Source organism: Lagenorhynchus albirostris, chromosome 6 (assembly GCF_949774975.1).
Source record: "Lagenorhynchus albirostris chromosome 6, mLagAlb1.1, whole genome shotgun sequence".
NCBI classification, from domain to species: Eukaryota; Metazoa; Chordata; class Mammalia; order Artiodactyla; family Delphinidae; genus Lagenorhynchus; species Lagenorhynchus albirostris.
The window spans coordinates 44,523,178-44,536,971 of NC_083100.1; the positions used below are offsets into that span (position 1 = coordinate 44,523,178).

Sequence of the window (13,794 nt, forward strand, 5' to 3'; positions counted from 1 at the left end):
AGGGCACGAAGCAAAGAAGCAGTGGCCAGACGCTCATGGTTACTGTTGTGTTCATGTCATTATCAGGACTTCCCAACAATCGCTGTAGGAAGGAGTGGCTGTCAAGAATTTTTTGTGCCATTAGGCTGTTACTGTTAGGGGCCAGAAGGTCCTACCACTGCATTTCAAATGTGTTAGCCTTTATCAAAAGCAGCAGGATAGTCTTCTTAGTTACCTCTCAAAAGACTAAGATATAATGATATATATGCATACAAATAAACACTGAAAACCCCGTCCAGTATCTCTTGGGCTGATATACTTGGAATGTGTTCCCAGCACCCAGTAAATTCCAAAATCAGGTATTGAGCCAGTTTTGAAACTAGTTACTCAGACTTTGTGCATCAGCAGGTTGAAAATCTTAAATATTTATTTATCTTATCCCATCCTAAAACGAGTTGTTGGGAGAAATATCAGTTTTCATTCTCCAATTTGTTTAATTTTTCCTTTAGTTTTATTAAAGTAATATATGCTCATGATTCAGAGTTAAATGTTACTAAAAAGCCTACAGCAAAATATAACGGTTCTTTACCCCACCCTCTCCACTTTTCTGAATTTCTCTCTCCAGATAGTGCCACTTTGGACTCTTCCCCTATACCTTCTGTGATTTACATATCTCCACATTTCTAAATATTTATACACAGTTACCTTTGGCTATATCAGTTTTAGACATCATTGACTTCATGTCATGATAAATGGGAAACTAGCTCTTTCAACACTGCTCTGCCATTTCCTCTGCTCCCCGCCTTCCCTATATTTATAGTTTTTAGTTAAATGAAAATTCAACACTTACATTATAATGCCTATACAGATATTATTCACAGCTAAGTACTGCAGTGTACTGCCTTGTGTCTCCTTACTTTTGCTTTTCCTGGAGGTAATAATTTCCTTAGTTTATTTCATCTGCTTAGTTTTCTTTGTACCTATTGGTTATTCCTCCCACACTTTCCTTTTGGTCTGGGTACACAGTTTCCATTCTGGGACTTCCCTTTGCTGTCATCTTTGAAATTCCCTTTGCTTTTCTCTTGGGTCAGATTCCCAGTTTCCTGTTAGTTGGGGAGAATCCCTGCTTTAGATCTTTAGGTCTTTCCTGGTTAGCCTCTGCAGAGAGCACTCCTGACTGGCACTGCTAGTTCTCCAGCCAGCCTATTAGGGATTTATGGTGTGAATCTGAGACGTTCTCAGCTTTCCCAGAGTTGGCTTGGAATGATCCCTCTGGTCTGCTACGTCCTAAGACTTGCCTGTCTGCTTTCAATATTTTATTGCTTTTTCCTGTTTTCTCTTCAATGCTTGTTTGCTGCTATTTAATCTCTACATAATTTTAGTAGGGTCTTGAGAGGGAGTAAAATTAGATGTGTACATTCAGTTGGCCAGTAACTCTTACCTTTATAGTATTTCTGGCTAGATTGAATAAATTGGGGGAGAAAACCTCAAATAGAATTTTTCACAAAACATTATCAAAATATGAGGAAAGATGTTGCTGAATCTGTCTCTAAAATTAGGATGTGAGGAATGAATTGGGAGGAATCTTATATTTTCCACTCAAACTTTATTTCCTACCTCTTTTTTTTTTTTTTTAATGGAGCCGAGGATGGCTGGACTTTTGGAGAAAGTTGGAAAATAAAAATAAATATAATTGTGTGAAATATCGTCTGGGTTTATTCTTTTATTTTAATTTAGAAATAAAACTACTTTTACACACACAAAAATAGTCCAGTATTATTTGTATTTCTGATTTTAACTCAGAATATGATGCATGCTTTACTTTGTTTTATTTCAGAATAAGTACCAATAATTAAACTGAATAATGATCAGAACATTTATTTATAAAGAGATTATGTGTTCTGTACTCACCTACTAAAGTTTTCCAAACTGGGAGTTCAGGAATATTTAACTCTATTACATGCTTGAGAACTTCCGTGTGAAAGGTTAGCACTGCTAAATGAATTATATTATTTCCTTTAATATCTGTTTTTCTCCAGTTAGCTCCAACAGAAAGTAGGTACTGAATAGTGTCCAGTGCTCCCGAAGTGGCAGCAAGTAACAGAGGAGTACACTGATTCCTAAAAATCAAGGAATATGTCATAATAATTGAGCACACACATAGTGTCAAATTTACTTCTTGTAAAACTATCCAAATGGCTGTTGGAGGAAGTCTGATTTATACATCATCTTCTTTTCCTTACATAGTGTTGTTCTGTATATTCCACATGTCAGTAGATTTGCCCCCCTTGCCTTGGCTACCCCTACCTTCCCTCCCAACTTGATTATCATGCATTACAATTCATTTGGAAGTTGATAATGTAGAGAGTTCTTAGACTATTCTATCTCATTGGCTCCCTACAATTCTATGAGTGAAGGAAAAAGCAAGGCAAGTGTTATCAGCCCACTTTACAAATGATGAAACTGAGGCTCAGGTAGTGCTCCAGCCCATTTCTTTTTATAATAATTATTATTTTTTAACATCTTTATTGAAGTATAATTGCTTTACAATGGTGTGTTAGTTTCTGCTTTATAACATAGTGAATCAGCTATACATTTACATAAATCCCCATATCTCCTCCCTCTTGCATCTCCCTCCCACCCTCCCTATTCCACCCCTCTAGGTGGCCACAAAGCACCAAGCTGATCTCCCTGTGCTATGCGGTTGCTAACCCATTCTTTACAATTCATGTCCACTTCTCAAATCCCAGCTTCCTCAGTGTGGCAGAAACTAAGAGTTTTTCTCAAAAACCCACTATCTGCTTTTTAGATGGTGAAGAGTTTTTGGTTGGGCACATGGTAGTCCAGCCAAATGCTACATTTCCTACCTCCTCGTATAGGTAGGTATGGCCACATGACTGAGTCTGGCCTGCGTGATGTTAGTAGAAGTTACCTGGCCAATTCCCTAAAGAGAAATGGAGTGTGCCATTACTTTTCCTCTCTCTTTCTTCTCATGGCTAGAATGCAGGCATAATAATGAAAGCAGAAGTTGCCATTTTGTACCAGGATATGGAAACCACATGTGAAGAAGCAACAAGAGGACGTCTGGGTCTCTCATATTGCCAAGCCATTATGCCAGCCCTCGACCACCAACCCAGACTTCATGAAAAAGAACTACGTTTATCTTTTTTAAAACTACAGATATTTGGGGCTAGCTTTGTCACGGCAACTTCAACTGTATCTTAACTAACAGGTCTACTGACTAGCAATGTGACCTTAAGCAACTTGGGTTACTTTCTTGTCGGTAAAATTATGAGAGTAACAAAAATCAGCTGACAGTTTTGGTGTAAGGGATGAATAAGGTGCTTATTAGCACAGTCTTCATACACAGTCCCCCTGCCTTTTTTCACCATATCACATTGCCTCAAACATTACTTTTATGTTTTATCCTTATACCCATGCCTTCTTCTCTTCATGAAGCCCCTTTCTCTTGCTGCCTGTCCTTGAACGCTCACCAATATCCAGCTGGCCCCAAGCTTCTCCTCTTTTTCCTGGGCCCGGGGGAAACTCATCCTTTATCAGTAAACATCTCTTCATTTTCTCCCTTTTCTATTCTAACAGGAGAGTTCTCCTCCTGTTCCTGTCTTTCACCTACTCAGTGGTAGGAATAAAGATAACTCCGACTTCTAACACCATCACTCTGATATTCCTCACTTGAAAAATACGTTAGCAAGTTATATTATGACCCTTTCCCGTTCCACACTGCCACAGCCCCCTGCCAGGTGGGTCCTCTTCCGCCAGCCTAGCTCATGTATTGGCTGCCTCGCCAACATGCCTCCTTCTATTCAGCACCCATGCTAACTACCATCTGTGTCCTGATCTCTCAGGTCCTTGTCATACCTTCATTTGTGCTCCACATTCATACGCACCAGCCTGGTCACACTCCTCATTGGCTCCACATAGATCTCAACCTTGGTAATTGTCTTCTCTACGAATCCTTTGCTGCCTCCTTAAGTTCACAGATAGCTTCTTACTTCTACCTCTGATTTTCAATTGTTTGACCTTTTACAATCCACCCAGTCTTTTAGCTCCCTTCTGCTCAAAGACACATTGTCAAAATATGACAGAACTAGGAACTGAACTCAGGTCTCCACATTCCATGGCTCTTTCCAGAATCCATTTGCCAGACAATCTATTAGCCAGAGACCCTGGTTTCCCGAAAACTTTGCCACACACATCTCTGCCCCAACCTAGGGAGGATTTATTTCTACACTGAATAATAATCGACAAGTTATTTGAAGACCCAAAAATATCTGAAACTATGCCTAAACCAAACTAATAACCTGGTATTTAGATTACTAGCCAAGAATGTACCCTCAGGAGAAGGTTTACCTCCACCCTAAAGGTTGCTAAGCTGTGAAACAGAACACCGTTTGGGATGTTTCCCTATTGCAAAGTTATTTTCTTTTTTTTAATGTCTTTCTATTCTGGATACCACTAGATATTTCTCCGACTGTCCACTGTCTATCCACCTTGGTCTGGAGCCGTCAGGCTGCCTCCTGGTTGTATAAGGTCCAATTTAGGACAACTTTCTCCTCCCTTGTCTCATGCTTCTTCCAGGACACTAAGTATCAGTAGTTAACCTGATAAACTAATCTGTAGAACCACACCTTTGGGAAAAGGTTAGGAAAAACTTCCTAGGGCTTACTCCTTATTCTTCCAGAAAATATGCATAGGTTAATAGAAGTTCCCATTTTTATAAATTCTAAAGATAAGTGGTAGGAGAAGATGGTGACTAGAAAGGACAGCAGAGTAAGCCCAACATAGCCTTTCAAATCAATCATAACAACCAGTCCTTTTAGTGTCAGTGTTTGGGGCAAGCCATGAAAGCAGAAATTTATATTTTTACAAATGCTTAATAACTTACTCAGCTGTTGCCTCAGCTTCTAGTAAACTAGGATCCTTCCTACAGAGAACAATTATGATGCAGATATTGTCATAGAAAGCAGCAAAGTGAATTGGCATCCAGCCTCTTTTTTCAGAAAGTGTGTAATCAGCTTTGAAATAAAGTAGACAGGTGGTTGTTTCCAATGAGCAAGCCTGTGCTGCCAGGTGTAGAGGTGTTGGACCTAGAATGGATGGACAATTACTTCAATGGTCAAAGAGCTAACATTTCTGAAAACATGCCTTTTTAATGTCCGACCACAGAGCTTAGTATTGTGATATAAAAGCTCCAAGAAGATCACTAAAAGGATTTACTTAGGCAACTCCATACTTCTTTATTTAACTCAGGATGTCTGACCATTAAAAATAAATACTTCTTTATAAGTTAAGAAGAATAAATAACACTGAAAATATTAAATATTTGAAAAATTAAGTCAATGTATAAAAGTTATAAAATAAGCTATTTCTTGTTTAAGTTATTTTCCATTTTATTCAAATGTTTTGTAGTAGGAGAAAAGGTTCTTTAAAATTGAAAAAAATATGCTCATGAAAGGCTTCTATGTCACTAAATCCAGTGGGTGTTTTTCAAGTCTCATCTTACTTCTCAAGTTGAACACTTCTTCCATTTTAAAAAGGTTTCTTCCCTTGGCTTTTGTGATATGAGACACTCTTATTTTTCTCCAACATCTCTGGATACTTATTTGCAGTCTCCTTTGGGACCTTTTCATTGTCCTGATATCTAAATGAGCCTTAAGACTTTTATCTTCTCAATGGTTTCATTTACGATCTATAAGTTGATGGCCCCCAGTATTATGTCTCTTGGTCTGATTTCTTCCCCAAGCTCCAGATCTACCATCTCACTAGGCATCTCCACACACCACTTCAAGCTTATCATATTCAAAATTGAACTCCTATCTTTTCCTCCAAACCTGATCCTCTTTCATCACTCCCTAATGCAGTGATGGACATGATCATCCAGCCAGTTCTACAAACCAGAAACCCGAAAGACTCCTCTCATTTCATCTTCATAACCAGTCCCCATCACCAAGTCTAAATATCTCTAGAACGTAATCTTTACTGCCATCACCATCCTACTTAAGGCCATAATCATCTCCAAACTGATATCCCCACCTTGTTCTTGCCCTTCCCAATCCACTTTTTCAAAATGTAAATCTGATCTTTTTACCTCCTTGTTTAAAACTCTTTAGTGACTTCTTGAGGCCACCTGATCATTAGTACAGGAAAAGGTTGCATTGGCTCCAACTTAACCTGAACCATCCCCCCTCCAAAAAGGAAAAGGAAGGACAGAAGGAAGGAAGGAAGGAAGGAAGAAAAAGAAAGAAAGAAAGGAAGGAAGGAAGGAAGGAAGGAAGGAAGGAAGGAAGGAAGGAAGGAAGGAAGAAAAAGAAAGAAAGAAAGAAAGAAGAAAGGCAACATGCACACCTTGTTCTCTTTATTTGGGCCTTCTTGTAGCTCCTCAAATGTAGGGTGACCGACTGTCCAGGAAAGTACTGGTCTATGCCTGTTGCCCCAGCATAATTAGTAATACTGCCCTTCCATTTTCAAACTCCCTGATTTGGATGATGAATTATCCGGTCACCCTGGGCTATTTCTGCTGTCTGAAAGCTTCCTTCTCCCAAACAACACTTCTCTGATTGGGGTCTACCTAAGTCTTATTTATTCATCAGCCAAAATGGTATTTCCTCAGTGAAGCACTGTTTTTCTCCCAACTCAGAAAATTCCAATGGCCTCCTGCCTGCCTTAGTAGTCTAAGCTCTATATCATAGCCTTTGATAATCTATAACATCTGACCCAAATCTATTTATTTAAAATTACTGCTTAGTCTTCCAGTTTCTGGTCTGGCATGTAAAGAGCTTAAAAGTCCCCAATCCATCCTAAAAGCAAGTAAAAACTTGAACAAACTGAAAAATGAACAACTCTTCTCAGATCCATTAGAGAAGTGAGGTCACAGGGCAAAAATGCTGCTCCCAAAACTAGAGAGATAGACAGGCAGATACAGAGAATCACAACTTACTGGAGCAGAAATCCAAGAGCAGAAACCTCTATAGGAACCAGTGGCAGGGTCAGAAAACCTGATGTGTAATTAACAAATTGCTGGTGGCTCAGTGTGGACAAGTCTGATAGTCAGAAACTCCAGGGGGCCCAGTCATAAGAGGCCCCCATGCTCTAGAGAGTTTTACCTCCAGGAGCTCGACCAGGTCCTCACAGTTAATATTGAAGAAATACCCCCTTGTGCTTCCAGCAGGGGAAGGGGGAAAGGAACAATTTGGAAATACACCAAAGCATTCTAATTTTCTTAACAAGGCCAGTCGGTCCTCAAGAGCCTCACCTGCTGAGGTTTTATCGGAGCCTAACCTGCCTGGGGGAAGGGAAGTACCCAATTACAGTCCCCTTCAGCCATCCTGATCCACCTAAGGGGCAGGCAGGGACTGAGAAGCAAGTTGAAGTTCATGGTTCAGGAGCACAAGTTCCCCAAAAGACTGAGACCTAATCATAGGACTACAGAACATTTTGGTTCATTTCAATCATTGAAACGCAATTAGCTCAGCAGGAGAAACATATCAAAATGAACTGAAGTTTGTTTGTTCGGTTTGGGTTGGTTGGTTGTTTGTTTTAAACAATGCTAACCTCCCCACTGACGCTTTCCTTCTCTTTTCTACCTTCCTTCAAAAAATATTTCAGCACAACCCAGGGGCAGGAATACTATTCTTACACCCGCCCCCCTTACTCCTTTAAAGTGTGTTTAATAGAAATGCAGAATCTCGGCTCTCAGCCAGCCCTCTGAATCAGTCTGCATTTAACAAGATACCTGTGTGATTCCTACATACTTGAAAGTTTATCCAATAATAGTGGGACGAAATGTCTCCCCTTGACATTTGCAATGTCTGATGATATTTTGGTTGTCACAGCTGAGGTAGGGGTTGCTACTGGCATTTAGTGGGTAGAGGCCACGGCTGCTACTAAACATTTTACAGTGCATAGGATAGCACCTACAGCAAAGACTTATCAAGCCCGAACGTCAGTAGTGCTGAGGCTGAGAAACACTGTCCTAGTCAAGCTCGAATCAGGGATGTTCTGGAGGGGTTTATGTAGTCTGAAGAAATTATTCTCGGATAGAGAAAGAACCTTGGTCTAAAGAACAGATGCTCTAATGGGACCTGAAAGCCATTTTTCTCTTTTCCCTGAATTTTCCCTGAAGTTCTATAGTACATCACTGTATATTAATAATGCCAGTGATTATGAAATGCTACCCTGCATTCATCCATCATGCGTTCACACAGCAACTATTCCCAACTACCTATTAACGCCAGGCTTTCTCCTGGGCACTAGGATACTATGGCAGAGTAAACCAAATCCTTGCCCTTATGGACCTTATATTCAATGGAGGAAGCCACAATAAACAAATAAATAATATTATACAAGGTAGCCATAAGTAATATTTAGAAAAGAAAAAGGGGAAAAAATAGAGCAATGATGCAGGAGGTGTACTATTGTTACTCAATTGCAAATTCCTACAGGGTAGGTGGGCCTGTAAATAAGCTTTCTTTTCCCCCTCCAGGCCCACTCACCTCCCTCTAAGACGCTCCCTGCTCTCTGCCTCTGCAGATTTTGCAACCCCTGTCCTTTGGCTTCTTGTCAGTAACTGCCAATGGGGAGCCCTGGCAGGAGACTGGAGAAGGATGATGATGAGGTCAGGATACTTATCCTCTCTGGTCATCTCACGTTAGCTGTTCTTCCACCAATGGAAGGTGGCTGGTTTGCATAACTATTGCCCTCCTCTTACAAAATTCAGGTCTTTGTAAATGGTTTCTTGAAAAATAAACCCTCCTTGAATTAGCCTATATAGAGTATGAAGGTATAGTCTTTTAGATATAGATAATAGAAGGTGTATCCTTTAAATTTTTTTCTGTTTTCATCATACACAATACTTAGGTCAAGTCTCTCACCTCAGCAAGAATGACTCATTCCTCAGACCTCACAGATTGTTAATGTCACTAGATGGCAGCATATCTAAATAATATTAACTGTTCTTTTTTTAGGCATAAAACCCACATTGGGGCCTGATTTTACAAAAATAAGTAGAGATAATTTGCAAATTCCAAGGTTAAAAAAAAGAGAACCATCCCCCAAAACTTAAGAAAAAGATGAATAAATAATCATGGGTAGAAAAAATGTATACTTCAAAATGTATATAAAAATCATTTTGTGTTATTCTCATGTGACAGCATTTTGAAGATTATATACTACAAGGAAAGTTTTAATATATAAACTTTTAAAAATGCACCAAGTATTTTACTTATGTCTTACCATTTCTTTCATTTTTCATGTCTAGTTTTGATGACTCTGTTTTAAAAGGGAATATACATAGAAGTATGATTATTAATATGCAAAAGGTTTCCTAAATTAGTCAACATTGACTCATATGAAGGAGAACAAAATGACTATTTTGAGATGCAGGTGACAGGATTACATCCAGCAGGACTGAGTGTAATTTTGGGCCAAGTCATCTGGGTGTGGGCATGCATCTGTCATTGCATCAGAGCAGACCCAGAAACGCTGCCTCACTCGTGGCTGGCCAAAACTCACAGGGGGCAGTTTTGTGTTGGTTAAGTAATAACACATAGACATTTTCCATACTTCAAACTCTACTCAGTTCTTAGCAAATGGAAATCTATGTAGTCACAGGATGAATGAGAAACTTTAATTACCAATGGTTTTTTTATACCAAAAACACTTAAAATAAAACACATCTTTAAATAACAGGCCTCCCATTGCATTTTGACTGAATTTTGCTCTATTTTAACTAAGTTCATTGTGTATTGAATATTTTAATTAAGTAACAGAAGCATCTTAATACCAAAACATTTTAATTATACTGATAGAGTATGAAATTTATCAGTAGTCAACAGGATTAAAGTAGCACATTTTGTGTTGGTGTGAAACTTAAACACAGCCTCTTAAGGCAGCAAGTTAAAATATAAAATTGCCATTTCTTATTGCCAACGTTATTGCATCAGCTATTCCCAACATTTTATTTCCCTCTTCAGTTGTGGAGGGCTGCCACTTTATTTTCAATTTTATTATTTTTATACTGGTTAAATTTATCCCAATGAACATATAAATATGTATGTATATCTACAATAATAATCAAGAAAATTTGCTTTTTAAAGTTTAAACCAGGTTAGCCTTAAAGGGTCATTAATCCTAAAATTATGATTATAGAGGAATTTTTTGTTATTAATATAAGTTTATGTAGTATGAAGAAACTATTACCTGGTTAAGAGCCTAGGATAAGAAATGGATGTTCTGCTGGGATGTCTATTTATCTCCCTTTTCTCAGAATTTCTACAGTACATCACTGTATATTAATTATGTCAGTGATTATCACAGGTTACCCTGAATTCATCCATCATGCCATTCATTCAACAAATATTTCTCAAGCACCTACCAATGCCAGGTTTTCTTCTGGGCACTAGGATACCATGGCAAACAAACTAAACCTAATCCTTGCCCTTCATGGAGCTTATATTCAAATGAGGGAAACACAATAAACAAATAATATTTACTACATAAGGGAGCAACAAGTGATACTTAGAGAACTAAAAGGAGCCTCTCTGAGATAAATGAAACAAAAACCTCAGCTCTGCTCTAGGTTCCAATACTAAATTTTAACCTTGTGCTAAAATCAACATGCATTCCTAATGCCGAATAGGGGTAAGTAAAAGAAAAACATTTTAAGATTTAAAAACTTTATGGTACCTTGGCTAAGTATAATAAAGCGTCTCTGGTTAACATTGAAGTTGGCATTGCACAGTTGACATATGATTGGAACTCTGTTGTGTAGAGCAGCTTGATGGAAAATAGCATAACCTGCCTCATCTGAAACATTGATCGTCGAACTTGAAGTTTTACGGCTAAATGTATGGAAAACAGCAGATAATCCTCTTTCAGCAGCAGACTTCATACCAAATGGGATACTCTAAAATTATTAGGAAGGCCAGAATTAGTTTTTTCAAAATACACCTGAAGTTTAGTTAAAGGAAGAAAAGTACAATGAACTATATTATTATAATCACATGATTGGTGTGCAATTACAGTAGAATTTTCACAAGATCTGTGGGCAAGGAAGTTGTTAGAGCTATAAAGAAACATTGAGAACTTTAAAAAATATTTTGGGGAAGTTTTTTTTTTTCCTGTCCTTTTTTTAAGGGAGAAGTTGTAAATCTTTCTTCTCTGGAGACAATTAAAACAAGGAAACAAATATCTTTCTGAAATATTTAAAAAGCAAATGGACATCGAATTCCTTCTCTGATTTAAGAACAATCTAACTTAGAAGTCTAGAGACTTGAAATATATAGCTATAGGAATACAGTTTGTCTTCTTTGCTCTATGTCTCAAAGTGGAGAGGTGAAAATGTTACAGTCTTCTTTTAGATGTTCTGACTACTCAATTTTTTTAACATCTTAATTGGCATATAATTGCTTTGCAATAATATTTTTAAATTAAACTAATAGTTTATCAAAGCTTAAAATTTGTGGACATTAAAACAAATAAATGGTAAGTAAATGCCAATGTATCCTTTGAAACTGGTGAGCTCACCACTTAATTTATCAGTTCCAAAAGCTGTCAGTCAAGGCATATTGAAGCAGATACAGAGGTTTGATTCAGGATGCCAGGTTTGCTCCTTAGATTTAGTCCCCACGACTGAAGCCTGCCTTTGCAATTTACTAGCTGTGTGATTTGGGAAAGATCCTTAACTCGCTGCATGTCAAATTTCTCATTTGTAAAATAGGATTGGTAACAATAGTACCAGTGCCTTGAAAGAATTTGTTCAAAGAATTTATAGTATTTGTATGCCTGGCATACAAAATAAGCACTCAATAGATATTCAGCTGTTATTAATATTAATCACAATTCCATTCATAAACAGGTTGTTTTGTAACCTGGCCAGAAGTTTGTAATCCAGAATTGTAGAGGTTTTCAGCTGCTAAAATGTGGAATCTTAATTGCATATTGAAGACTTTATTTAACTTATTATTTATCCCTATGATAAAAATTTGAGACATATACTTATTTATAATTTCTTACACTAAATTATGTGGTAATCATTGAAATACCTTGCATTTCATAGCTTTTTTGAAACCAAATTTTTTCTTAAATTGTTCATGTAATTGAGCATCTGTCAGCGGAAGTCTTTTCAGTCTCAGATTGTTCACTATTTCATTTATGGCTCCCCACCACTGTGTCTTATATAGTTGCTGATAGAAAGTTTCAAGTTCAAAACTGATCACATAGTAGCTATTAAAAAAAATAAAGAAAACAATTTAAGTCTTTCTGACTTGGAAGTTATTTGTTACATTTTTTCTATGCCGGCAAAACTTTTTCTATAACAATTACAATTTTCTATAACAAATACAAAATATAGTTTAAAATGTACTTGATTGTATTTTAATGACATGATTATCAACTGTTATTAATCAGGTCTTTTATAACAAGTATCTTCTCCATACTGACCTTTTTAATTGACTCTGTCTTTCCTATACCACTGACTAGGGACACTGCCTAAAAGTCACCGAAAGTCCTAACTCTGGTTGAAAGATTCCTAGGTTTACCTTCTAACCATCTGCTTAATCTCCTCTTACAAATTTACTTTTTAATTCCTTTAATCTAGTTATGTCTACATTTGCTTTCTCAAGAGTGGACCGTGAGTCTGATTTGGAATGATGTTTTGGGTAATGGCTGCTTGACTTTTACTCACTGCACAGTGGGCTAGAGAAACCCCAACCCACCAGGTCCTTGAATCATAGGTAGGCAATAGGCCCAGTCCCCTCTCACATCTTGAGTGGCTCTGTTCCCTGGGGTTGCTTATCATCACAGGTAAAAGAAAATGGTGGCCTTCCTCCACTTCTGCCACGAGTTACCTTTCCCCATTGGCAGATTTCAGTGGTGAGTGTCTCAGCTGCTGTCCCCACCTCTGCCAGTGGGAAGCCTCTTAATGTTACCTGGGTTTCTCCTCTAAAGGCAACTACTGATTGCTGTAAAAACAGTATTCTTGACAGTGGTGATCCCCTCCCATGGCTCTTCACTTTGCTGCTCAGGGACTATTAGTTCTTCTAAGGATGCTGAGAAGTTTTTTCCATTATGCTAATTTCCAGGAAAGTGAGTCGGTGACTCTCTATGCTAAGGAAACTCCTTGCCCATAGGCTAAGGTGGAATCACGGGGCCCCATGGATCAGTTAAAGGAAGATCTTAGGAAAACACTCTATTATGAACTGATCAGGGGCTAATACCTTCTCTTTTTTGACCTTTACTTCAATCCCAGTTTTCTGAATATAATAGACCTCTGCATAGATGGAGACATATTTGAGGACCTGTTAGCATTTATTTGAGGCTGTCATTCTTCATATCCACCATCTTCTTCCCCCAAAGGAAACCAGACTACGAGAATATAAACTAAAGGCTTCTTTACCCACACCTCTCAGGTATAGTGCCAGGCCAGGTGGTGGACTTGTCACTTTGTCCACCTTCATCAACGGGAACTTGCCTAACTTACTAGACTCCAGCCTCCGAAATTGAGGAGCAGGTATTCTGAATCCCACCCAGATTTGAAGGCTTTCAGATCATAGTGGTGATAGGCTAATGGGCCTTAAGGAGCTATATGGATCAGACCTGGATACTTGATTTGCACTGGATGATTAAACTAAATTTCTGGAAGAAAACGGCTCACCTTTCCTTGGTATTATACACACTGATAAGAGTGGACACCATATACAGATACTCCAAGTCCCGTAAGACTGTGTCCATAGATCTAGGCATGAGGGATTACACTAAGGATGTCCTTTGGTCTTTGGCTGGCCCAGCTCTACATCA

The 13,794-nt window shown here is 38.2% G+C and overlaps 1 protein-coding gene across 1 annotated transcript in view; it reads right to left on the reverse strand.

Annotated features, from left to right (window-relative positions):
• ANKAR (ankyrin and armadillo repeat containing) overlaps nucleotides 1-13,794 on the reverse strand; it is an 84,473-nt gene that overhangs the window by 54,075 nt on the left and 16,604 nt on the right. The window contains exons 6-10 of the mRNA XM_060152466.1: nucleotides 12,042-12,222; nucleotides 10,684-10,903; nucleotides 9,232-9,267; nucleotides 4,886-5,087; nucleotides 1,891-2,099 (exon numbers count right to left, since the gene is read on the reverse strand). Coding sequence (XP_060008449.1) covers nucleotides 1,891-2,099; nucleotides 4,886-5,087; nucleotides 9,232-9,267; nucleotides 10,684-10,903; nucleotides 12,042-12,222 — 848 coding nt within the window. The remainder of the gene's footprint in view (nucleotides 1-1,890; nucleotides 2,100-4,885; nucleotides 5,088-9,231; nucleotides 9,268-10,683; nucleotides 10,904-12,041; nucleotides 12,223-13,794) is intronic.